At 36.0% G+C, this 26,736-nt stretch overlaps 2 protein-coding genes across 5 annotated transcripts in view; both read right to left on the bottom strand.

Moving 5' to 3' along the window:
* CCDC138 (coiled-coil domain containing 138) overlaps positions 1-23,520 on the bottom strand; it is a 28,725-nt gene extending 5,205 nt beyond the window's left edge. Inside the window, exons 1-13 of one of the 3 annotated variants that reach the window (XM_058186493.1) lie at positions 23,507-23,520; positions 22,746-22,806; positions 21,143-21,269; positions 20,853-20,971; positions 19,290-19,468; positions 19,027-19,185; positions 17,465-17,584; positions 16,049-16,126; positions 15,854-15,958; positions 14,101-14,265; positions 11,937-12,053; positions 10,977-11,169; positions 2,892-3,068 (exon numbers count right to left, since the gene is read on the bottom strand). In XM_058186493.1, the coding sequence (XP_058042476.1) occupies positions 2,892-3,068; positions 10,977-11,169; positions 11,937-12,053; positions 14,101-14,265; positions 15,854-15,958; positions 16,049-16,126; positions 17,465-17,584; positions 19,027-19,185; positions 19,290-19,352 (1,177 nt within the window). In that variant the 5' untranslated portion in view covers positions 19,353-19,468; positions 20,853-20,971; positions 21,143-21,269; positions 22,746-22,806; positions 23,507-23,520. Of the gene's footprint in view, positions 1-2,891; positions 3,069-10,976; positions 11,170-11,936; positions 12,054-14,100; positions 14,266-15,853; positions 15,959-16,048; positions 16,127-17,464; positions 17,585-19,026; positions 19,186-19,289; positions 19,469-20,852; positions 20,972-21,142; positions 21,270-22,745; positions 22,807-23,332; positions 23,455-23,506 lie in introns of those variants that run through there. The other 2 variants (XM_058186491.1, XM_058186492.1) reach the window with 2 other exon arrangements.
* Positions 23,521-26,151: 2,631 nt separating this feature from the next.
* The window catches only part of RGPD4 (RANBP2 like and GRIP domain containing 4), a 42,209-nt gene continuing 41,624 nt past the window's right edge, over positions 26,152-26,736 (bottom strand). For both annotated transcript variants that reach the window (XM_058186719.1, XM_058186720.1), the window contains one exon: positions 26,152-26,726. In XM_058186719.1, coding sequence (XP_058042702.1) covers positions 26,421-26,726 — 306 coding nt within the window. In that variant the 3' untranslated portion in view covers positions 26,152-26,420. The remainder of the gene's footprint in view (positions 26,727-26,736) is intronic.

Below are 26,736 nucleotides of genomic sequence, written 5' to 3'. Positions count from 1 at the left end.
AAGTCTCATAGAATCTCTTATTCTGAGAAACTTTAACACAAGTTTTATTCTCAGTTGTCCCTCCACAAAACAAACATATGGACAAACTCTGAGGTAGCTCCAGTACTTCTCTTCTGAACAGAATATTTAAATTGCAAGGGTAAAAGTCAAGTCATAGGTGAAGAACTTGTTTGTGATGAAGGTGCAGTGCTTCAGGGACAATTTTGTGGAATGAAAGAGGGCTAGGCCAACTCTTCTCTTTTTTTTAAATTTCATTTTGTCACAACAGTATACACAAACATCGACATAAAAAAAATAACACATCATAAAAGAAATATATATATATATAAGTAAAAGTATGCAACAGCTATGTTAATTTGATATAATGAAGGGAACAATAGGACAGGAACGGTAGGCATTTTTGTGCTCTTATGCACGCCCCTTATAGTCCTCTTAGGAATGGGGTGAGGTCAATAGTAGACAGTTTTTGGTTGAAGATTTTGGGATTTTGAATAGAGACTATGGAGTCAGGTAATGAGTTCCAAGCGTTAACAACTCTGTTACAGAAGTCATATTTTCTGCAATCAAGTTTGAAGCGGTTGACATTAAGTTTGAATATATTGTTTGCTCTTGTATTATTGTGATTGAAGCTGAAGTAGTCTTTTACGGGAAGGATATTGCAATAGATGATTTTGTGTGTTAAACACAGGTCATGTCGAAGTCGGCGGAGTTCTAAGTTTTCTAATCCCAGGATTTCAAGTCTGGTGGTATAAGGTATTTTGTTGTTTTCGGTGGAGCGAAGAACTCTTCTAGTAAAATATTTCTGGACGCGTTCGATTGTATTAATGTCAGAGATGTGGTATGGGTTCCAGACGGATGAGCTGTATTCAAGAATAGGTCTGGCAAATGTTTTGTATGCTCTAGTTAGTAGTGTAGAGTTTTTGGAAAAGAAGCTGCGTAAAATTAGGTTTACAACTCTTAGAGCCTTTTTTGCTATGTAGTTGCAGTGGGCTTTGGCATTTAGGTCATTTGATATGAAAACTCCAAGATCTTTTACAGGGTGGGGGTCGTCAGTAAGGTAATGACCATCAAGCTTGTACTTGTTGATAGGGTTCTTTTTTCCAATAGGTAAGACTGAGCATTTGCTGGTTGAGATTTGGAGTTGTCAAGTTTTAGACCAATCGGAAACAAAGTCAAGGTCTTCTTGAAGGGTAGAAGTATTGTTAGTGGTATTAAATAGTTTGACATCGTCAGCAAAGAGAACACAATAACTTGAGATAAGGTCACAGAGATCATTTATGTATAGTATGAAAAGCGTTGGTCCAAGAACACTGTCTTGGGGAACACCACTTTTGACAGGAACAGGATTTGATAGAGCGTTGCCAATTTTGACCACTTGTTGTCTGTTTGACAGGAAGGCATTTATCCAATTGTGAAGAGGTCCCGAAATGCCATAGGATTTTAATTTGAGGAGAAGTTTATCATGTACTATCTCTGTATCTCTGTACCCACCTTTCCTTTTATTTTCCTCTGCAACTTTATTTACTTATCTTGTGTTTAATAATTTCACATATACTACCACTTAATGCCAAAATTTGGTAATATATAAAGCAAATCCTCTGTGGTAGATATTTAGCAAAATGCTAAATTCAAAGCTACCACATTTATTTTTTTGTGCAACTGACATAAAAGAAACATAGTCCCGATAATGTATTAAGTGTCAAAACAGCTCACTTAACATTAGGAGGCTAAAGATAAAAAAAGACAATTATTTCCTGGTTAAGATAAAACGGAATAATCACTCTAGGCAGAAATTGTGGGATGAATCCTTAACAGTGATTTATCTCAGTAGAAAATCAAGCTGTCTTGTTTGTATAGGAATGCAGAGTTCTTTCTTTTAATTCTGCTAACTGTGAGTTTTAAATGTAGCATGATTATTCTGTTTGGCTGGAGGCACATCTGGAGATCTTACTTAATTTGATGTTAAAATATGACCACATAAACAGGAATCATGGTGTTCTGAAGAATGGAATCAACAGTTGCAGGACAAAAGTGTTTACATGTGAATGGTTAAACAATTCAATCATCCAGGTATCAATTTAAGAAGCCATTAGTTATAATTCCAATACAAGAAACAATCCACAAAACAATCTTGTACGTAAACCCACTATATATGTGTTTATTTCTAGAGAGCTTACACATACTAAGTATTCAATCACCATTAGAAATCAGAAAGAATTAAAGGCATCTTATTACCATGTTTCCCTGAAAATAAGACCCTGTCTTTATATTTTTTGAACCCCAAAATAAGTGCTTGGCCTTATTTTCAGGGAGGTCTTATTATTTTGGGGCGCATGGAGCAAGATGGGGCTCCTCTTGCTGTCTTACCTGATTTCCAACTCTGTGTTTAAATATTTTCCGGGAGGGCTTATTTTCGGAGGGAAGCTTATTTTAGCCCATGCGCTCAAAAGCCCAATTGGGCTTATTATCAGGGGATGTCTTATTTTGGGGGAAACAGGGTACTAGAATTTGTGTTTACGTAAACAAATCTATGCTGAGATCTCAGAGCTTGTTGAAAAGGTCAGCCCTACAATATTTAGTTTGACATTATGTTTCCATACATCACGATTTCATACACAAATATCCGATGGGCATAAGGCTTGAAATCCCTTCTATAAAGTATAAATGTTTTTAAAAGCATTCATTTTTTCAAACTAGCTGTCTATCATGCTGAACTACAGCAGGGGAAAACACATTTTCTTTTGCAGAATTTCCCATTCTGCCTAATAAAAATAATAGTAATCCTTCCCTTGCAATAACTTACTGTGCAACTATCACAAAATCAAACATGGAGGACATATAAAACAACTAAACAATGTAAAAAGTGTATGAAAAGAACGTTGATTACTTACTAGATTCTGTTGTCATCTGAAGTAAACTGTCAATGGCATTGGAAAGGATGCCTTTCCTTGATATTCTTAGATGAGTCAATATAATAGGCACAGCTTGATAGTCCAAAAACAAGACTTTCCCTTCCTCTGTCTTCAGATCAATGCAAAGTGAATCAAAGGCTTGTGCCAAATAATCAGCTAAAAGATTTATTAAAATTTAAATATTACAGATGTACACCATTGTTTCTAGGCATCCATACAGGCTATCATTAAAGTGCATAAAATCCTGCACAATGTGCTGTATCAAACTTTTTAAATTATACTGCTTACCAAATGGATTATTAAATGAATGTTTGCTCATTATGTGTGTCAAGCAGTACCATATTAAGAAAACTGACTCGAAGCAAATTACACTCACAAAATCTTAATATGTTTTATTAACGACAACCTCAATAGCTATATAAATTTTATATTTACAGCATACTTAGGCTATTTTAAAATTAGAACCATCATATATTGTAACACAATCTTTGCCCACTGAAGGTGATGTTATTTAGTTACTATACAGCACAATTATTTTTTTTTTGGTTTCTTCATAATGGGAGAAGTTTTGAAAGGCCAAATATTCCAAAATTTAGAACTGACCAAATGAAAAATTCATCTAGTGAAGAAGTGTAACTCCAACTTCAGGAAAGCAACAAGGATTCTTCTATGACACACAGAACAGTATCGGCCCAAATGGTCTCGCATTTTAAGCCAACATTCTGTATGTGAAACGATTTATAATCCCAGGGTAGGCATATTGGAAACATTGCCTACTCTGAGTCCTCTCATAAAACAGTTGGATGAAAGAAGCCTTTACGATGTGACAGACAAAGATGACATCATCCCAAACAAGCCACTCTTTATCATCCCCAAGCTTTTAATTTTTAATTTTCATTTTAAGAAATGTGCGAGCATATGCCTTATCGAAGCTAGAGCTAGAAAATTTGGGACAGCAGGCTAATGTTTAATTTAAAATGTCTAAAGGACAAAATCAGGTAAGAAGCCTAAAAGGAGGAGGACCTAACGGACCCTTTGCTGAATGCTCCTGGTTCACAGACCATTTAAAGCAATGTTTTTTAACTATGACAACATGAAGATATTTGGACTTCACTCCCAAGATTGCAGGCAAATTCTGGGAGTTGAAGTCCAGACATCTTCAAGTTGCAAAGGTTGAAAACACTAAACTAAAGTGATTGATGTTTAGTAATCCTCATACAGGAATGGTTTTGGGAGGGTTGCCTTCAGGTTGTCCTTCTGTCTGAGAAAAAAATGCATCAGAACAAAATTGTAGATAGTGGAGCTTCCAAGATGAAGGAATATAGAAATTTTTTGTAGATTTCTTGTAGCATTATAATTCCATAGTCTATTTCTCTCCTTCACCTTAACAACTAGGTTGCTCTATTAAACATATAACAATATGTTAACTAATATGCTCTATTAAACATATAATAGTTTAAATTTGCACCAGGATTTTCTGGTTTTTGTTTCAAGGTGGCTGGTCCTTTGGAATGGATATAATGATGTAGGGGAAAAAAATCAAAGGATGTTTAGATGGTTGAAAAATGCCAACCCTCATCTCATGAAATTCATGACTATAAATTTTTCACTTATTGCTGTACTGTGCTGTATTTAACCTTCGGTGAAACAAAAAATCATCTATATAGAAGCTTGCCAACATCAATCTGAATATTAAAAGAAAAATAGAAATAACAGCAAAATCCTGTATTTTTATAAGTAAGTAAATAAATAAATAAATTACCATGGTGTTCAGTGTAGGTTATTAGTATGTTTAAATCAATACCATAAAACACTAGATAGCTACTCCCAGTAAAATCTTCACTAAAAAAACTCTGGCATCTTAATGCAAGCTACACTTATTTTGGATACATTTCAAATACCGTAATATGTATGTAGGTTAATAATGTAATAGTATTTTCTTGCAAGATTATATAACTCAGAAACTGTAAAACCTTACTTAGAGTGCCCCCTACTGTATCTTTAAAGCAACAAGTTATTTACTAATTATATATCAGTACATTTAATTTAATTTGTAATGAACACACATTTCACAATTTCATCTAAGAAAGGAATTTTGGCTTATTGTAAGGCTTTCTTTTTCCTATGATGGATTGAAGGCATCCGTCACTGCTCATTCTCGCTTTAACAGGCAGGATCATGGAGATCCTACATACATCTGTGGGAGGACTGACTCACTTCCAGTTCTGCACTTGAAAAGTAGAGAACCCCATCAGAATTATAACGTAAGGGGAGACAGTGAAAATATTCCCATTCCCCATCCTCTAACCATTCTATAAGCAACATTCCCTTGACCACACTCTCCATCTACCATACGGAAAGCTGGCTTCAGTAAGTAATACTCTCGTTGTCCTTAAGTGAGTTATAATAAAGTATCCTGCATTAAGATCAAGAAGAGTGGCTGAAGAAAGACACTTTAGAAGGAATGGACAACCTATTGAAGGATCTTCTGACAGAGGCTTCAAGTGAAACAAAAGCAGCTAAATGAATAAAAGATATGGCCAGTTAGATACCAATACATGGGTCCCAAAGAACTATTGTTGGAAAAAGTACCGGTCTGTGACCCCCAATGGATGAACAGCCAGCAGAGGCTTTCAGCCATAGCAGCTCACTGGGTAATCTCTCAAACCAATCTAGACTGGGAGGAGAGAGCATTATGTCCGAGGTAAAGGTGGGATAGAAATCTAAAAAGCAAATAAGCCAGAATGATATAACCATTCATCTATGGATGACTGCTATATCACCTCCAAATCTACGTTTATTGAAGAAAAGAAACAAAATATGATCTGAAGATTTGTGATTCTAAGGCATTAATCTGAGTTATATTTGATGCAATTGTTGAAGCGAGAACTGAGAGATTATTTAAGCATGAAGTGTAGGTTCCATGATGAAAACCTGTGACTTACAGATTTGAGGTTCCTACAAAAACCTCTTTGGAAGGATTATAGGATTAATAAAAAACCTCTTTCAAACAACCTTTCAACGTAAACCACCCCAAAAAACATACATGGGGGGGATTTCAGGAATGCTACTTAATAACAGAAACTAGAAAGCATGTCCAAGTTTCTTTCTATTCCCCCCCCCTTATACTAAATGAAATGGTGGGGTTGAGTTTCTCTCATATGTGCTTCAGTATTTAGTCATGTATTTTTTCTATAGGTCCCTCCTTAACCATTCTTTCAAACCTTCTCCAAGGCTATCTCTAAATTCCTTTACAAAAAAGGAAATAGAGGCCAAAGCTATACATTATGTACCAAGTATTTGGATACATCCTTTGACTAAATCTCAATAAAATAGAATAAAATCTCAATCAAATCTCTTTAGGGAAAAAGGCATGAAATATTTTACATTAATGGCTTCTGGGAGCTTTTTATTATTATTATTTTTAAGCTTCCCATCTCCCCTACAAGGTGACTCTGGGCAAGATAACTTAATAGGTCAGCATCATGGCTCTCCTTAGAAAAGCTAAGGTGATTTGGATTGTATAGAATTATAACTTAAATCCTACAGTGGGAACAATCCAACATCTGTACACGTAGCTTTAAGCAGTCTGCATCTGGCCGAAAAGTTCCTGACAGGATAAAAAGACCCGTGGGACATCTATGGAAGGTTGGATTATCTCTAAAGCAAGAATCTCCAAAATGGAGTTACTAACTTCCTTTTGACAAAGCTTGCTCCCTCCTGACAAATTTTGTACAGACCTGACCAGAAAAATTAAGAAAAGCACAGGAAGATTCTTGGTCTTTTTCAAAATCAGGGTTTCCACTGATATTTGAACTCTCTGACATGGTGTTTAATAGGAGCACAGAAATATTTCAATGGGCTGATGTAGTGTTTTGTGCCCTAATGTAGAGCTGAATCAGAGCACTTTCGATGTGTTCTGTTGAAAATGTTTTTGCCTTGCTCAACTCCTCTATGAAAATGGCATAGAAAATAGAAAAGTGAAAATCAAATGATGCTATCTCCCTTATCTCTAAGAAGTTTATGTTGCACTTGGCTTCCTGTACATTTCAGATGTATATCCTTTAGCATGGCTGCCATAGTTGAAGACTGACATTCAGTGGGCAGAAAATGTTCCATATGGGCACATCTGTCATATTCATTTGGAGATGCACAGCTGAAGAACCCATCAAGTTAAAAGCCAAGTTCAAAACCAAACTCTTAATGTTATTGAAAAAATAGGTTCAGCCTTGCCAATTGGAGTCAAGGCTGCCTAGCCCTGAAGAAGGCCATTGACAACAAGTATAAAACAAGTGAAAGCAATCCGGAATGTACTTGCAAGGAAAACACATGAATCAAGCTGAATCTCAATTGGGACTGTTCAGCTTCATTTACACTTGCATCAGGAAGGATGAAATAACGTTGGGTAGATATGGTCTGCTCACCATAGAATTCAGAGCTAGAAACACGTCTATAGCAGCTTGAATGTATATAACTTAGACTTTAGGCAAGATCTAATAATAGCTTCCATCTTTTTCTCCTGAACTCATGCAGATTATTTGGACTGGCTGTGGGAAACCTAAGTCAGACCATTGCTACTGCTTAATCCACTGCAACTCCGACAGAAACTTTGGGTGTGATTTATGAAAGCCAGAACAATTACAGTCACGAGTTTCTCTAGGTTTAAATAGCCTAACTTCTTGTTGTTTTTTGCCAGAATTGAGTCAAAAAGAAATTGCCTTTCTATACAGCAAGAGTCAGCTGCAAATGAAAGGGCAAGTTATACAGCTCCTTAGAGAGAAACAAACTTGGGGCAGGGAGGTGGGGAGGTCTCCCAGCATTAGCTTATTAAAATAGCAATGAAGTTTCAATCTCTAGAATAACTTATATTTGAACAGTAAATTTGATTTGGAGTTCATATCCATTTCAAAATCATTTTAGACTATAATTTACATTTATAATTTTTAATTTGTGAAAATTGAAAAGTTGGATTTTGGAATTTATTTGATATTACCATATGAAATACACATAATTTTATAGTATTGACTTAATGTATTATTCATTAAGTCTAGTTTCTCTTTTTCCCTTTTCTAATAATTTGAATTGGGTTAACCAAGTATTTTCAAGGTTTAATAGTTATTAGTCACATTTTGATTACTACTGTAGAACATTTATTCTGCATTGCTTCTAGCACTCATTCCAAATTCATTAACACAACCTTAATGATTGAAGATTTTTCTCATAAGCCGTATATGTGTGTGTGTATGAGGAATGGGGAGGTCTTCGAGGCAGCAGTGATTCCTAGTGATTGCCTGGACAAACCCCTGCAGTTTTCTGGATGAGATTTTCAGAAGTGGTTTACCACTGTTTCCTTCCTAGGGCTTAAAAGACAGTGACTGGATCAAGTCACCCAGATGACACTGTGCTTAAACTGGGACTAGAACTCTTGGTTTCTCGGCTGGTGGATTTCTATGGTAAGGATCCAGGCATACTTTTTTTTTATCAGAGTCCAGTCTCCCTTCCACTGGATGCCATTATTTTTGTCTGTGAACATCTCTAGGAAGGAGGAGGAAGATTTGCCCTTGGAATGAACTTGAGAGTTGCTAGTTTGATTGAGTCTTATGCCCCTTCCAGTATGATCAACTGGGGAAAGCTGGGGAAAGCTGGGGACTTTTTCCTGCCCAGGCTCTAATCAAGTGACTGGACCTGTTGCTGGGCTTCTACAAGTGGTGGGTGATTACTGATGACTTTCGTAGAACTTCAGGATATACCCCAAAGGTCTTGTTCTTTCTGAGCTTCATCTGCACATAACTCTTAAGCCGTTGGCTCCTGAATTGCAAAATTTGAACCTATCAAGTCCTCAAATTCAGATTCTTTTTAAAAATGTTTTAAGATTTTAATTACAGTAATAAAAATAAAAATAGCAAACTAAACTCAGTGAAGGGAAAGTAAAAAGAGGGAGTAAAAAGTACAAAGAAAAAAGTGAAATAAAGAAAAAAGAAATATATAAAAATTTCCAATCGAAGCAAGTACAGTACAGGTAGCCCTTGATTTACGGCCACAATTGAGCCCAAAATTTCTGTTGCTAAGCAAAGAAGTTGTTGATTGAATTTTGCCCCATTTTACGATCTTTCTTGCCAACTGCAGCTGTTGCTGGTAACACAGTTAAGTGAATCTGGCTTCCCCACTGACTTTGTTGGAAGGTTGCAAAGATGATCTCATGACCCCAGGGCATCTCAACTGTCATAAATAAATGCCAGTTGCAAAGGATCCAAATTTTGATCCATGGGGATGTTGCGATGGTTGTAAGTATTAAAACAGTCAGAAGTCACCTTTTTCAATGCCTTTGTAACTTTGAATAGTGACTATAACAGTGACTATAAACAGGTTTCGTAGTTGTTCACTTTCTATAAGGTTAAACAGATATCTCTTCATCCCAGATCCCACCCCTTATCCTTTATGTATAAGCAAATCTATAAAACATCAATTTTTCAATTCTGGTATCAGTAAAAATTCTGTAAAGATTGCATCAGGATTTCATAAGAACATGTCTTATTTTAACCTTGATGAAATAAAACAACTTTGTATTTCTTCCTTTTACTGGTTAAAATTTTAAATCTTTAATCCATTCAATTATTGTCATAGGGTTTGATCTCTCTTCAATTCTTCTTTGTCCCATTGCATTGCTGCTTCGTATTAATCCAATAAAAAGACATTATCCAGGCCATTCTCTTGGTTTGTATTTCCCTTTAAATTTGTAAAATTTCAGCTGGGTTCTTTTGGTTCAATTACCAAACTGGTTCAGTTTTGGTTCAGTTGGTTCAGCCTGTTTGCACCACCCCACAGTCACATGATTACAACTGGGTGCTTGGCAAACAGCTTGTGTTTATGATAGAATAAACACAGCATTCTGCTTCCTTCCTTCTTCGCCAATTTTTGAGGGTGGGTTTTTGTTTTGCCAATTTTCAGCAAAAATGCCTATTGGGGGAGCTGGATCTGTTTAAGAACCTGCATGATTTAACAACTGCCTATAATCTGTTGCAAAATTAAATCTGACTGGAATTAAAATCCCACTGATTTACAGTAGAAATTATGGGCCCAATTATGGTCATAAGTCAAGGATAATCTGTATGTAGTAAAGAGTCCTTATCGGGGTTATTCTCTTATCACTTTCCACTTTAAATACCTTCCCTTTTTTATCCAATATTTCTCATTGTATTTTTTTCTGAATCAAACAAGATCCATTTCATGTCTTTCATTCCTTTATTAAACATCCTTTAGATGTAACCTATAAAAGCAGACATTGTTACTGATATTGTTAATATTGTGGCTACTAATTTCTGGTCCTATCCTTGAAAAACTCCTTTAGTATTTCAAATGCTGTAGTGTGTCATTTTGCAGATCCTAATCTTCTGATGACAAGAAAAAGTATTCTATGGTCAACCAAACTACCATTTATGGTCATTAGAGATTGAGATAACAGGAAATGCATATATTATAGCCAGTATTTCCAGGATGGTTCAGGATAATAGTTTATAGGAGTCTTTGCATGTACAACATAAAGAAGGGTGGTTCTAAGTTGCCAAGATGTAAATTGAGTTGATGTATACTCTGATGCCACTCTGTGAGATACCTCCAAGAAGGAAAAGGAAGATGGATAATGTATGCAACAACTGGAATGAAAGCAACTGGAATCCCTTTGCCTAATGAGATCACAACCGTCAGAAGATATTCAAATATGTCTCTGGAGAGAGGCAGTTTCTGCCCTTGGTTTCCATCATGGATCTTGCTGAAACCATTGAAGAATGTAACTTTCAAAGAATTCTACAAATAAAAATAGGATCCTAACCAGTGGTGAGTGAAATCTAAGAATTTTGTGGTCCTGCCTAAAGCAGCAAGTGAGAGGAGCAAACCTAATAAAGGATAGCCTCTACCAACACTGTAGGAAAAATACTTGCTTCTGTATCGTAAATATTTAAAATATTACTTGTAGGAACCAACAACTTTAAAAAAGTTTTCTAAAAACACTAACCAATTTCCTAGGTTCCAGTGTTTAATATTTTCAAAAATATTTATAAAGCTTACCTTGTGTGACCACTTTGATTATAATTAAAGTTGATACAACTCGTAAAGATAAATTACAACTTTTAAAGAAAGATGCAGCCTTGGGCTTGGAATCAGTAGCATGTTCAGAAGAATTGTGTTGACTTTCCTTAGGGACAACACCTTTAAATAAATCTTCACCCAGCCGTCTCATGGTTGAGGTCATTGCTGTATGCTATTTAGCAATAAAAAGTGGGACATGATTATAGTATTCTGTGTTATGTATTGTCATAATATATTTATTCTATATACATTTTACTGTAATATAAATATTATAGACAAATATTATCAACATTGGAATCTGACCATTTAAAATATGCAATGTACTTCCAAACCAGTGATCTCAGAAGATAAATACTTAATGTATTTATTGTATTTATTAATACTTAATAAACCATTTAATATGTTTGACACTATATTTATATTCAGAATTAAAACTGAAGGCTTAACAGTTCAGAATGTAGGTTTGATTTTGGAAATGCTCTAATTTCTGCCCATTACAAATCTGTAATGAAGATGCATTGTTCCATAATGATTAATTATAAGATTGATAAGAATTTGCATCAAAGCAGAAAAACAGAAAGATCACACTAGCTTGAGGCCAGTAAAAAAATTATATAAATTGTATAAAGAGAACTGAAATTTTACAAAATAATGTATTCAGATCTATAATTCTAGTGGTCTCTGAAGATGGATTCACAAAAGAACTGGATCTTACAAGAAAAATTGTGGAATATAACTACATTAATATTAAAATGATTTACCTATGATTACATGATATTTAACCATTTTATTATTTATTTATTTGATTTATGTGCCGCCCATTACGTCTAGAAGCAGGTTAAAATGTAGATTAAGCAGTGCCATAAAAAGTGAGTTTTGTTTTGTTCAGAGAGAGATCCTTAGTGAAAAGCACATTTTCTGCATGAAAACGTATTTTACCTGGGTATTTCCATTTAACTGCCTTACAGCCCAGTAAATACACTTAACCACAGGAAAGTGCAGGTTAGGATTCACAAAGGGCAACCATTGAAGTTGTTCCACAACTAGAGGCAAAAGCTGCAAAACACAAACAGAAAATTGTAATTATTTTCCAAATTATAGTCTTATAAATAGATTGTATTTGGAAGCTGGTTCTTATAAAAATTAAAATTATCAAGTTAAATATTAATATGCAGAAACATATCTCAAACTATGAATTAGAGAAATGCAATGTTTATCTTTTTTGCACTAATTTTTCCTGCTTTTTTCCTTGCAAACCTTCCAAAACCAGGTTGGAGTTCTCCAGCCCTCCCAACCAGGGGTGAAATGCTCCCGGTTCGCCCGATCCAATAGCGATGATGGCGGGTAGTTCAGAGAACCAGTAACAAAAATCCCTGTCCCCCTGCCCCAGCTAAGCTGCACGATCATCAGAGGGTTTTTTTTTTAAACTTTTAAAAGGATTTTTTCTTCGGCTGAAAAATTCTTTTAAAAGTAAAAAAAAAAGCCTCTGATAATCACGTGGCTCAGCTGGGATCGTCAGAACTCTTTAAAAGCTTTTTCCCCCTCTGGCGATCCCAGCTGAGTTGCCTGATCATCACAGGCTTTTAAAAGCATTTTTTTACAACCTCTTTGGCCAAAGAGCTTGTAGAAAACATGCTTTTAAAGGGTTCTGATGATCCCAGCTGAATTGCCTGATTGCCAGAACCTTTTAAAAGCATTTTTTACAACCTCTTTGGCAGAAAAGCTTGTAGAAAAAATGCTTTTAAAAGTAAAAAAAAAAGTTGGCCACGCCCACCCAGTCCGATTACCACCCCCCCCCCAAGCCATGCCCACAGAACCGGTAGTAACAAATTTTACATTTCACCCCTGCTCCCAACCCTTCTGTTTGGCTGATCCAGGTGGAATTTGATTAGCCAAAAAAAAAAAAAAGAGTTCATGTTTCCATGTTTGAACTTTAAATACTTTAATTTTATTCAAGCAGTAACGAATTTCCTAAAAATGGTTAATTCTGTCTTTTTCAGTAAATATTCCAGTTTAAATTATATCAATCTAATAAGAGTCTACTTTTACTAGCAAATTCTAACCTAATGGTTTGCCATTGCCTTGAGCCCTGAAATTTGGCTATGGTCACCCATCGAAGAATTAACCTGGACTTTCTGAGATCAGCCAAGATCAGCTATCACTTATCTTGGCTACAAACTGCTATTCAGGACAACATTGTAGGGGCATAAATAGCATATAATCTTTTGGCCAGTCAGTATTTTACATAATGAATGCCATTTAGATCTGGATTTGTTTACGATGGCTAGTGATATAGCACTATCATTATGGAATGAGGTTATTCCTCATGCAGGGAAGTTTTACATCCTCTTTGAGATTCCTGTACTAGGAATACAAGGTGGATCGTAATGTTAACCGAATCCTATTACTAAAATCTGTACTGTAGTTAACACTTAATTTTCTGAGAGATAGTATATTTGGCATTATGATGCCATTAACAGGTTTTAAATATTTTCGGTATGCAGATTGAGAAATCAATCTCTTTTTAAAAAAAACCTTATAAAACTCATTCTTCTGGCATTATCACAATGCAGTGATAATTACAGAAGAACACAGGAAGCAGTTTACTTGGGCCTGTGTGGAATGGATGGTCCAAGGCTATGCATGCTGAATTAGAAACAAGTTCCACTGCAACCAATTGGGTTACTTTCAGGCAAGCATGTTTAGCACTGTAGCTAACAGACATACATGAGCACTTTTGTTTTGTAATCTTCTATCCTAAGTAACTCTTATCTCTGGTTTAAAAAATTATTAAATGATAACCACATCAGAATTAATTTATCCAAGCTGGATGGATGAAATTGAAATAACAAGGAACCAGGTATGTTAGTTACATATCATGAAACATACCTGTATACCAAACATTCATCTGAAGTTACACCCATAAACATGGATCCCTTGTTTTAGATAATAGGCTTTCTAATGAAAGTAAAATGAAAAGAGCTTGGGATCTATAATATCAAATCATTCTATTTAATCACCAGACCACTTTAATGTACCAGTACTGAACATACAAATGATACCAATGTACCTTTTTATTACATTAAGTTGGAAAAAATTCTACCTTGACACATTTCTCCTTTATACAGTTTCTGCTGGAAACAAGTGTGCCTGTTAGCTTGGGAATATTTTCTTTGTCTTCATCAACAATCAATTTGCATAGGTGCTGCTCTGAGATCCAGTCCATTAGTACCGTTAACAAGTTATAGACATGTGGATTAAGTGGTAACTGCAAAAAAATAAAATACAGAAAGAATTGAAAATATCTTTACTGTAAGATTATATTGGCAGGACGTGCCAATTTGAATGTTTGGCTGTGCAACACATACCCAATCTGGGTCACCTGTTCCCAAAGTGCATGAAAATCATGGCTGGTACTGGTAAGAAAGTGAGAAGGAAGGGAAATGTTCTTCCAACTTCATATGCCTGGATAATACATCCTGTAATACTGAAAGTATTATATAGCTACAACTGGCCCTTCTTTTCCTGTGAGCAGCTGCTACCAGTACTTGTACTTATGATGGCAATTGGGAGCAGAATTTCTGTTGCTAAGTAATACAGTCATTAAGTGTGATTAGTGACAGTAATTCCAACAATCCCAATCGCCATTGTAATTCCAGGATTATAAAATCTTAAAGAGGGAAGAGGCAGGAGCCCCAGGCAAGCAGGTCAGTGTATAAGAACTTGTGATGGTATGTGGGAAAAACTAGAGGAAGGATAGCACTTTTAGACCTGCAAGATTTTGTCAATACAGCTTTACAATAAAGTAGAATTCGCACATCAGATTGAGCCATTGCTTCTTTTTAATTTCATACTTTAATTCTTTTTGCTTGCTATTTATAATATTCCTCAACTTATATTTATATTTCTTCTGACATACCCAATCTTCTATACACTAAAGGGGAGAGAAATGCTTATTTCTTGCAACACACCACAAACTATTTACTACTGTTTTACCAGTATCTGCATGTCACAAATTCTACCACCCATTTTATTATCTTTAATACAGTCTCCCAAGGAACTTACATTCATGTACCTGCTCTAATTTTTCATCACCAATGAGCAATCATTCCCTCTATTCCCTTGTCAAGCACATTTATCTAGGTCTTTGATATCTAGTTTTTCATATTTATACTCTTAATTGCATCATATAATTAGTCTAGCATTCCCTGAAAATCATTTGAGGTGCCAGGCATCAACACAAAACTATACAGATATTAACTTCCAAACCAACACACCGCTAGTGTAACCACAAGCATTAGTTGCGTTTTTAACCATCACACATCTTTATCTCATTCCCTGCTCACTGCTGAACCATTTGTGAAGCTTTCCATTTCTTTTCATGCATTAGTTTAATGTTGGTTGGGACTTGGTTGCTAGAGGCAGAGGCATTTATAGATACAATCTTCATATTTGCAAAAGGCATTCTGTAATTTAAGCATATTCTACAAATTAATAAATGTATGCAAAGATTTTAATTTCAAATTTTTTTAGTCAGTGATTTTTTAAAAAATTTTTTCCTTATAATATATCTTAGCTTATTAAAAAAAACATATTTCACAGTTTTTGAAAAAAATGATCATTAGGAATTGAGAACTCACTGATTACCTTCAAGAATACAAATGAATTTAACTCAATATCTTCTGCATACAAATATTTAGTGTCCAAAAGGCATCTCATATATAGTATAAAAAGGACAATTGTATATTTTATATGCACAGCTGCCTTTTCCACTCTCACATAAAATAAGTCAGAATTTCTGACTTTAAAGTTCTGAGTTGGGGCATTGAGTGATTTATAGAATTTGCCTTACTTACTTTATAGGCCTTTGCTGGTGCTATTGCTCTTTCTAACTTCACAGATTTACGGTCTTGGAATGTGGCTTCTTTAGATCTCTGTACTGATAAAAATTCATGCTTTCTCTGAAATAGGTTAGAGAGACGATATGCAAGATTTCTGATGGTTGGAGTGGGCAGAGGACAAAGATAACAAAAGCCAAGATTCAGTATTACCTGCAAATTCTCTAAACGAGCCTGTACTTTTCGAGACTGGACTTCAAGCTTCTTGTTTTGCTCAGTCACATCACTTAACTAAAAATAGAGAGAAAATGTTGAACCAAAGCTTAAAATTAAATATTTCTATTATATTAAATCTTCTGCTTCCTAAGAAATGAATCCTAAATGAAAGCACTGATTATGTATAGTTTTTCTTTCTGACATGATAAAAAACTAATCTATAGTTCTATACTTCACATAGGCAGTTAGTCCAGAGTTTTAAATCCCCTAGCTACATTTCCCATCAGTATGGAGATCAAAATTCTGCTACCAAGAAATTCTGATTTCAATCCTAAATATATTCAAAGCACATTTATCTAATGGTATGTTTTATCGAAACTGTCAAGGATTTTATTCTTCAGCACTGTGGTTAAAGACTATTCCACACATATTTTCATATTTCCAATGTTATATTGCCACAATAAATCAAACAATTTTTTATTATAGTCATAGACTAACATAAGGGGGTGGGTACACCTAAGAGCATCTTTTAAAACTAAAGTGAAAAGATATATACACATATGAGACATAAAAGGTATACATATGTAAAAAGTGAAAAATCTAAAAGGTATTTTAAAAAGCAAAAATGTAGAAAATATAAAAATATGCATTGTCTAAACCAAAATATATGAGACACAAAAGGTATAAAAGGCATCAAAAGTGAAAGGAAGGAGAGGTGAAAACATTAAGAGAACACAAGAAGGCATTAAATGTTAGCACATGAAAGGCCATACTTGTTAGTGACAGAGCACCCCAATATGGCAGACCAGATACAACCTGAATGTAATTAATAAAGCTGAGCCCTAGATACCACCCAGAGTTAATCATCAGACAAATGTTTAGTGCACAGAAAAGAACCTGGCAATGGCTGTCTGTTGTAGCAAAGTTAGCATCTAAAAACAATGGAATAGGATAAAATTATCCTTGTGCTGAAAGTATTTATATAATAGTGGCAGGATGACACTAACATGACCACCCGTAATGTACAAGCACTGGAGAAGTATACATTCTGTTGTCTCTATATGTCAAAGTCACAAGGGCACTGCTGCTCCAAGGATGGAGAGTTTCTATTTTGACCTTCAAGGATGCCGGAGGGGAGGGGAGGGGAGGGGAGTGCATGACGTGCCATAGGAAAGGGCCTTCTGGGGTTAGAGACAGTTTAAGGTATGGCATAGGGAAGTCAATATCTGTTGGAAACTCAGGGGAGAAATCTTGGGGCCTTCGCTAAGCTTGACTAATAATGACAATTGTAAAATCTGTAGATATTTGTCACTGTCATTGTTGTAACATATTAATACTTTATATTAAAAATAACCTTCTATTTATAGCATTTATTAACACCAGATTAATGATTCTGTTAAAACTGTTAATTGCCTGTTTTTTTAAGGTGTCATTCAGCTCCTTTAATGTTTCAAATGATGTCTTCAGCCTTTTGTTCTCCTTTATTTTTTCTTTCAAGACATTGGACAACTGCTTTATTTCAGCTGCATGTTGCTGCAAACCAAAATAAGAAGTTTTAAAATAGAATTTACCAGTTTTAAAAAAACACTGTAAATCAAAGACCGTCTCTGTATGTAAGACAGACATGATATAAATGCTATAAGAAAGTAAATTGTACCACCCTGAGCTTGCTTTCTCAAATAAAAATCCAATAATCTCAAAATCAAAAAACAAAAAGATAAACATTCTAAAGGATGACAAAACTTAATTTTCTTTGTGTAACCTTTCTGTCAACATTCTAAAATACAATGCTTCCTAGTGCAGGGCAGAAAAACTGGCTGAGACCACCGAAGGAAAGAAAAAAGAAAACCAAACCAAACCACATAATTACAGTATACTAAAAGAATCAGTAAGTTTAATTAAGTAAAACAGTAAAATTAAACTCTTATGCATGCATCTTAGATATATTACACTCTATAGATATACATGAGCATACACACAACTACCATGGCCGTATAAGCTTTACCATCAATCCTAATCTTGCTAACAGGAAAGTATTTTATTTGCTCTCCCCATAATATCTTATTTAGTACCTCTATATCCCGATTACCCAGATATGTTTTTCAGTCCACTTCTACTACTGATGCCCTATATTTAATGTTTTCTGTAAATTACCCAGGAAAAGGATTTCTTAAGGAGTAGAGAACTGATATATTACAATGGGGCCCAAATCCCCAGCTGCACTGCTTTCACAACTGCCTGGGCAATGCTGATATCTAAGGACACTTTCTCTTATGTCCATAGGAAAGATAAATAGCAATAGTACTTAGACTTATATACCATTTTACAGTGTTTTACAGCCTTCTCTAAGCGGTTTACAGAGTCAGCATATTGCCCCCAACAATCTGGGTCCTCATTTTACCCACCTCAGAAGGATGGAAGGCTGAGTCAACCTTGAGCCTGGTGAGATTCGATTTGCCAAATTGCAGGCAGCTGGCTGTCAGCAGAAGTAGCCTGCAGTACTACATTTTAACCACTGTGCCACCGCAGCTCTATAAATTTATATTTATTTTTATTTTTATTTTTTTGTCACAACAATATATGTAGGTATCATACAAAAGATTCTATAGTATATAAACACATATATGAGTAAATATAAGGAGGTATAAGCATATATATAGGAAGAAGAAAAGAAAAACAATAGGACAGGAACGGTAGGCACGTTTGTGCGCTTATGCACGCCCCTTATGGTCCTCTTAGGAATGGGGTGAGGTCAATAGTAGAAAGTTTTTGGATAAAACTTTTAGGATTATGGGAAGAGACCACAGAGTCAGGTAAAGTATTCCAAGCACTGATGATTCTGTTACAGAAGTCATATTTTCTGCAATCTAGATTAAAGTTTAAATCCATAAATTCACAATTTTTCTCTGATATCTGTAGCCCGTGTGTTAGAATAATTCTCTCAAATTTAATAAGAATTTTGTAAGTAGGGATACCTCCTTCATAATTTGAAATTTTGTATGAACTTCCTCTTCAACGCCCTTTATCTTGATCAAAGCAGCCTCATGCCTACAAAGCTGGATTTCCCGTTGAGTTATGAAACGTTCTCTCTTTTGAAGTTTCAAAGCATACTCTTGCTGACTTAATTTTTCTTGCTGTATCATAAAAGACAAAAGAACAAACAAAATATAGCAGTATCTGCTGATATTGGAAATAAAACGAAAATGTACCAATATCCAAACCATTATTAATATTTTACCTGTAGCTTCTGATTGATGATTAATAATTCATGATAAATTTGATTGAACTGAGGTGTCACCATGCTTTCCCCACTCAACTCTTGGGTTTCAGAAAAGCTCACGTTGTCTCTTACTGGATCACCATCATTATTATAATCACAGTAAGCAGTCACTCCTAAAGTGGATGGCAGAGTAATATCTAATAGATGAAAATGGAAGCAACATTATCAGCATTATATTTCTCCATTTTATAAAAGCCATTACGATATTTTTTACATTATGGAAAGATTGTATCCTGGTTATGTGACTAGCCCCTTTTCCAGATGATGACATAGAAGACAGAGTTTTGTCTGTCAATTAGTTCACATTATGAATCATTATCAACTATTCTGTAAACAAGGAAATCTAACATTTGGAGATAGTATAAAAGAATTAAACAGCACAATTAAGTCTAAAAGTTTAGCCATAAATATTCAGGAACCAGCATTAACATAGAAAATTATTAACAGAATACAAATTAAAATAAATAATAGCAAAACAATGTAAATACAGCAAAATTAAATTATTGAACATGCCATATTTTACCAAGGAAAGAAAATCCTTTAGATGTTGAAATTTATATTCAATTCTTTTTCCCCTCATCCCAAAGCAACTATGGAATCTTTGTGGATCTCTTTGATTTCTTAATCAGAGTGTTTGATATACGTGCATCTGACGAATGTAGAATTCCTTAGGGATGCCAAATCATCTCTATACTTACACAGGTGCCAAATAACAACAATAACACCTCTGAAATCTCAGGTTGTCACCTGAAATCTCTCCAGGTTTGTGTTCTGATGTGTGAAATTGTAAAATTTTAGTGATCTTTTTTTTTAACTGGATGCAAATATATGCAATGTAATTGTGCATGATTCAGTATGCCCATGGCTGTTATACCAGCTTTTAAAGCTGCTATATCTTTTTACTTGGAATTGCACACATTCTTGCCACAGCTTTAAAAGTATTTAGGATTGCTGTTAACAAATCTTGAAAACATTAAAGAATCATTTCCAGTTGCTCTTATAACTTTCTCAGAATGGAAAAAATATTTTTTTCTCCCAATTCTGACAAGAAAGACTGAAATTAAAAGTCCTGAATATGATCACTAAACAACTTGAATGACTTTTTTGTTTAGACAGGTAGATAAAATGAGCTATATAATCAGTATAATGAATTACTGTTTTGCTATTCTGCAAAACACAGATTTAGTGAAGAAACTTGTTAATTCAGAACATAAGATAGAACTTGTAAGAGCAGACATTTATTTCCTCCACAACGGAATAGCAACAATTTGTCATAACTAAATCCTGGAAACCTCAATATGGTGAAAAATGGAGTCTCCGTAAGTGAAATGCAAATGTAAATTAAAACAAGGCACAAGGGAGCAGCTAAGAATGTAGTTCATCTTGCATAGAGTGACATCAATGTTGCAGTTAAAAGCCTAGAAAAATGTAGTAGGATCAAGCCAATGATACATTCTTTGTAATTTCGTATGTGAAGATGTGATTTTGCTCAAATTGTGCTAGAAATAAGTAATGGAATACCTGCTTCTGAATATATGCCTTCACTTTGGATTTCACCATTTCCAAGAAAATCTCCAATTGGTTCTGGCTGTATTTGAAGCTGGTCTGAATCGCACAAAGAATCCAACTCGTCATCTGGCCTAACAAACACAATTATCATGGTAATCACAATTATCACAGTGTAAGACAATGCTATAATCACCAGAAAATTTAGTACTTCACAGGAAGTTATTAAACTGAATTATTAAATGACCTGATAGGTTATGCATTATAAAAGGATGTATGTTTCGAAGAGTAAAGAGTTTTCTTACCAAGCCAATTTTTTCAAAGTTTTTGAGGAGTCCAAAAATCTTCTGTTATGCTTTCTTCTGCAGTACAGCTTTGATTGTGAGGAATTTATAAGTATAGATGCAATTGTGTCATCAGGTGAGTTATCTCCTGTGAGGAAACTTTTCTTTTCTTTACTGAATTACAGTTAGAGACCATCATTAATTAGTTACAGAACATCATCACTGAATTATGGAATACAGCAAACAAATAATAAAATGCCAATCTAATGTAGACATATACCCCAACTGTGCATATTGCCAAATTCTTCGATTTAAAGGAAATTGTCTATCTTTCCTTAATTCTTCCAAAGCAGATCTAAGAGGCACAATGTTGAGATGTTCCATCTTACCATTATGCCACTCCATCCATTTAACTATTGGTTAAAAGCTTACTTCTCTTTGCACTATAGCCAAATAAAATATCTCCCCCCATAACATACCATGCCAGGTTTTTTTGGAAGGGTGAGGGCCTTCCTAAGTGAATAATAAAATAGAGTGTGGAAAGATATCTTTTTCATAATTTTAGTCATTGTCTATCCACTGCAGGATGAAGGCCTCTTCTGCACATTTTCAACCAATATGGTCTTTCTCTTATTGTGGCTAAATAGGTCCTTCCCAAACTCTTGATGATGCTTGCATATTTTCTATAAAGCAACTGATAGCTTTTAAACAAAAATTGTCACAATAAATCATTTTTAGATCAGTACAAATTCTGCCATATCTACTTACATTTTCACATAACAATATTCTTTAAAAATGTCAGATTATTAATCTCTATTATATAATATTGCAATTTTAAGGTACGGAGGGGGCAGCTAGTTTTTATTTTAATGTCTAGAGTTGCACAATTATGAAATGATCAATAAACCAGCCTTTGACTCTTAATGTTATGAACATTATGCAACCTAAAGAAATGTAATACCTGTTACATAGGATTACCCACTTTCAAGCACACTTTTCAACATTGGTATCGCCGTTGGGCGAAGATCAATTATGCTGTCAGGGTTTTTTTATCTTCAGAGAACACGTATCACTGGGACTCAAACCTGATGTCCTCTTTACAAGGCCATTCAAAAACACACTACAAAAATCCTTAACATTCCCTTTACGAGATTCCATTTTTCCATAGAAATATTTCATTATGTATCTGCAGAAGACGTCATGGTCAAGGTCCAGATCTAGATCTAGAGGCACTTCTCAGTGACAACTGTTATTCCATCAATATATAAACCAAAAGACCTGTTCATGTGTTTAAATTTATATACAGTCTTCATTCATAACTTCAGAGTTTAAAACAAGTGTTCATATATTTGAAATGAGAGCAGAATCACTGTCATGAAGGCATTGATAGTAGGAACGTAATCCGTTTATGATTCATATATTGGATGAATTTAGGCAATTGGGTAAATTCAGTGGGATATGCTCAGTTAAGTGTGTTGTGCAGACAAAGCTGTTATTAACGAAGTTATTAACAAATTACTCATTGCTTTTGATGGGGAGATATAACTAAATTTTAATAAAAGCTCTCTACTTTACCTTTTCTTGTTAACAAACTAAACAACACACGTCTTTTTAAATGTCTTACCTGCAACTTTCAGGGCCCTTCTACTTTTACTTTTGGCTTGTGTTACATCCAAAAGATAAGCCTGAAAAAGGAAGTGGGCATCAGAATTAGGAGCACCATTTCAGTGTTTGCTTCTTACAGGTTTTTTTTTTAAATTGTTCATTTGCTCTGGCCTTCAGTTTAAGTCTCTGCCACCCTAAAACCCTTTTAGAACCAGTTAATAGGCCCACTGAGTGTAGGAAGATTTTATGTTAATTCCTGCTAGTCCAAGCCTCGAAGTAAGGAACACAAACTCACTAGAAATCATCTTTCCCCGAACAAAATTTGGATAAGGCTTCGAAGCTGATTTGTCTTTCGCCGGGCAAGAATCCTTAAGAAAAACGAGTCCCTCTGAACCCGTCCCCGCTATTTCCCCAACAACAAGTGTTATCTATGATCACAGGCAAACCAAGGCCACCCTTACATTTTAGGGCCGTGGCAAAACCGACATTCAGGAATTAAACAGCCACGCTTCTATCAAGCTCCACTCCACGCCCGCATCTCGTGAGGACGGAGCTACACGTATTCAAACTTGCTCCCAAGCCACCACTCCCCTCCCGTAACCCCACCTCTCTACTTAGATAACGTCTCCTCCAACGCTCAACCGAGCTGCTCAGCTCTGGGGAAGCCGCCATGGAAGAAAAGCCAGCCAGGCAAGCCTTCCCGCTGCCCTCCCGCCTTTTACAACAACCGCCTGCAAACGGAACAGAGGAAAGACCAGAGGCAGAGCAACTAATACGCACTTGCGCGAGGTGACTGCTCCGCCCCACCCCCTCGTCAGACGGGACCTTGTTTCCAGGGCAACAGGCTAAGCCGCGTCCAGGCCGCTGGCGTTACGTTTCGGCTACTGAAAAATGCAGAACAGGACTCCTGGTTCGGGTCGCTCTAGGCTTCCTTTACATTGCTTCACAAAACCGTGATAGTACTAAATTCTGAACCACGATGGCCATCCCTCACTCGAAGATATTTATAGAGATTCATATCCTTGTAAGGGTACCCTTTTCCACACCTTCTCAAATTTAACGATGAATAGAACAAGCAATGTTGGCCCAGACTTTTCTCTAGAACCAACAACAGCATCAAAGCTGTCATTATCTTTCATTGTTTTCCCTTGTATTCCCTACTTTAACCCCTAACCCTATAATTTTCTGGCACTATCAAAGTACCAATCTGCTTAGCCTTCAAACTCATTTTAAGTTCTACCAGATGTCACCTGCATTTATAACTGATAAAGAGGATAAGTTTCCTTTTGGTTTGAATATGACTTTGCTTTAAGCATTAGGATTCTTATTGCAATATGTAACTGCTGTACATCACGGCATAAGCCTAAGACTGAAAATGAGACTTGTCAGATATTACATCTTTTCTATCCTGCTCTATGGAGTAGTTAGTTTCTAACAGAAAGCCACTTGAAGAGACTTAGAAGCATTTGAAATGTGGATTTACAGACAGCTGTTAACCTATAAGCTGGGTTGACAAAATCAGAAATGAGGTGGTGATAAGTTATCGAAGTGCTGTCCCGGTGTCTGGAGGCCGTACGGGTCTGGATGGGGAGAAACAGGCTCAAGCTCAATCCCGCCAAGACAGAGTGGCTGTGGATGCCGGCATCCCGGTACAGTCAGCTAAATCCGCGGCTGACCATCGGTGGCGAGTCATTGGCCCCGATGGAGAGGGTTCGCAACTTAGGCGTCCTCCTGGATGAACGGCTGTCTCTAGAAGATCATTTGACGGCCGTCTCCAGGAGAGCGTTCTACCAGGTTCGCCTGGTACGCCAGTTGCGCCCCTTTCTGGACCGGGATGCCCTATGCACGGTCACTCACGCACTCGTGACGTCTCGCCTGGATTACTGCAATGCTCTCTACATGGGGCTCCCCTTGAAGGGCATCCGGAGGCTACAGTTAGTCAGAATGCGGCTGCGCGGGTGATAGATGGAGCCCTCGTGGCTCCCGCATAACACCCATCCTCGCAGACTGCACTGGCTACCTGTGGCCTTCCGGTGCGCTTCAAGGTTTTGGTGACCACCTTTAAAGCGCTCCATGGCATTGGGCCGGGTTATTTACGGGACCGCCTACTGCTACCGAATACCTCTCACCGACCCATGCGCTCTCATAGAGAGGGTCTCCTCAGGGTGCCGTCAGCGAGGCAATGTCGTCTGGCGACGCCCAGGGGAAGGGCCTTCTCTGTGGGGGCTCCCACCCTCTGGAACGAACTACCCCCCGGACTTCGTCAGCTTCCGGACCTTCGGACCTTCCGCCGCGGGCTTAAAACATACTTATTTAATTGTGCAGGACTGAGCTAGATTTTAAATTTATGGGTTTTAATTGGGTTTTATTTTTATATTTTAATTAACGGGCTTATAGAATAAGTTTTTTAATTGTTTTTATATTGTATTTATGTGTTTTTAAGTGCCTGTGAACCGCCCTGAGTCCTTCGGGAGATAGGGCGGTATATAAATACGATTAAATAAATAAATAAAATAAATAAAATAAGTTGCCTGGGAAAGCCAAGGGAAATAATCAAAACCATTAAAAAGCAAGTTAGAATATTTCGGACATGTGATGTGACACCTGGAAAAATATGGCATACTTCACTTAATACTCCAAGGAAAGATTGAAGGCAAACGAGGTCCAGGCAGAAGAACATCATAGCTTCAAAATCTAAGGGACTGATTTAGACAAAACTCAGCAAAACTTTTTTGTGTGGCTGCTGATAAAAATAGGATCGCCAACATGATCGCTGACGTCCGATGACGGATATGGCACAAGAAGAACTGCTGTATCTCCAATGTAAAAACATGTACGTCACCTATAATTTCAGGCAGTAGTCTGAAGTAGTCTTACAGACCCCTCCCATTCTGGACATAAACTGTTTCAACTCCTACCTTTAAAACAATGCTATAGAGCACTGCACATCAGAACAATTAGACACAAGAACAGTTTTTCCCCAAACACCATCACATTAAGTGTTGTACCTTGATGAAGGTATCTTTTCTTTTATGTACACTGAGAACATATGCACCAATACAAATTCCTTGTGTGGCCAATAAAAAAAATCTATTTTATTGTTGTATAGTCTATATTTCAAGAGACAACTGGACTTTCTGAAAAGAGACTTTCTTGCCTCTTGAAAAAGCACCTTTAGGACAACCATGACCTGGATGACTGAGAATCTCCATAGACAGGCAGTAGTCTATTTTCAAAAGACATTGAATAGCAAAAAAAGGCAACTAAATATTGCCACTTGAGCAACTCAAGCTGTTGCAGCCTTTTGTTTGCTATAGAAAATCATTTTCTAATACAAATGAATGTAGTATAGAATTAGCAATTAAATTACCATTCTATTATTTGAATCATTCAGTTAAGCCAAGAAGCATACAGAAACACAGAACTCCAGACACCTGGGATTTTATTTTAAATTATTTAATACAAAATCAGGAGGAAACAAAAGTACACCTGAAATAGACTAGTGTTTGAACGTTTATTTCACAACATGCAGGCAATTGAAACACATTTTAAAAAGTACTCAGCTATGAGCTGTAACTTTACATTTATACATCAGAAGTTGTTCATTTTTTAAACAAACAAAAAACCCTGAACATAATCTTGTCTAAATTTGCTGCAGGCTTATGTTTAATCTCCAAATGTCAGCAGAATCATTTTATTTTTGCCCACAATCTGTAATCACAATTCTTTTTGACACTATTCCTTTGGGAGAGCCAAAAGATTCTATTTTTTTCACTATATCCATCCCATCCTTTACAAACCCAAAGACAACATGTTTAAAGTCCAACTGTTCTGCCTTTTTGAGAGTAATAAAGAATTGAGAATTGTTGGTATCTCTGCCACAATTTGCCATTGACAATAGGCCAGGACCAGTGTGTTTTATTTCAAAATTTTCATCTTCAAATGAATTTCCATAGATGGACTGTCCCCCTGTGCCATCATGCTTAGTGATATCACCTCCCTGGATTGAA

This window comes from Ahaetulla prasina, chromosome 5 (assembly GCF_028640845.1).
Source record: "Ahaetulla prasina isolate Xishuangbanna chromosome 5, ASM2864084v1, whole genome shotgun sequence".
Taxonomy (NCBI): Eukaryota; Metazoa; Chordata; class Lepidosauria; order Squamata; family Colubridae; genus Ahaetulla; species Ahaetulla prasina.
The sequence above is the reverse complement of the archived record's forward strand: the minus strand, read 5'-3'. Positions and strand labels throughout refer to the sequence as shown.